This window comes from Penaeus monodon, chromosome 22 (assembly GCF_015228065.2).
Source record: "Penaeus monodon isolate SGIC_2016 chromosome 22, NSTDA_Pmon_1, whole genome shotgun sequence".
Classification (NCBI taxonomy): domain Eukaryota; kingdom Metazoa; phylum Arthropoda; class Malacostraca; order Decapoda; family Penaeidae; genus Penaeus; species Penaeus monodon.
The window spans coordinates 3,998,614-3,998,848 of record NC_051407.1 but is presented as its reverse complement, the minus strand read 5'-3'; the positions used below and the strand labels follow the sequence as shown (position 1 = coordinate 3,998,848).

General features: G+C 42.6%; 1 protein-coding gene across 1 annotated transcript in view; it reads left to right on the top strand.

Annotated features, from left to right (window-relative positions):
- Window positions 1–66: 66 nt before the first annotated feature.
- The window catches only part of LOC119586783, a 1,559-nt gene continuing 1,390 nt past the window's right edge, over window positions 67–235 (top strand). The window contains exon 1 of the mRNA XM_037935503.1: window positions 67–93. Coding sequence (XP_037791431.1) covers window positions 67–93 — 27 coding nt within the window. The remainder of the gene's footprint in view (window positions 94–235) is intronic.

Genomic DNA, 235 nt, shown 5'->3' with positions numbered 1-235 from the left:
TTGCTTACAGATTAAAAACCTGAAGAAAATATCTGGACGGGCACTGCGCCAGTTCACATTAAGCCAATGTCATTTATAGAAAATTATGTTAAGGTAACGTTTCACTTCCTAGCCACATTAAGGTTCTAACCACTGTAATGTTAAACCCAGCACTGTTACCTCCTATCCACACCCACCTTTTATCCACCTCATCCGTAGAGTAACTTGTCAGCCAGGAGACACCACGCGTATACCC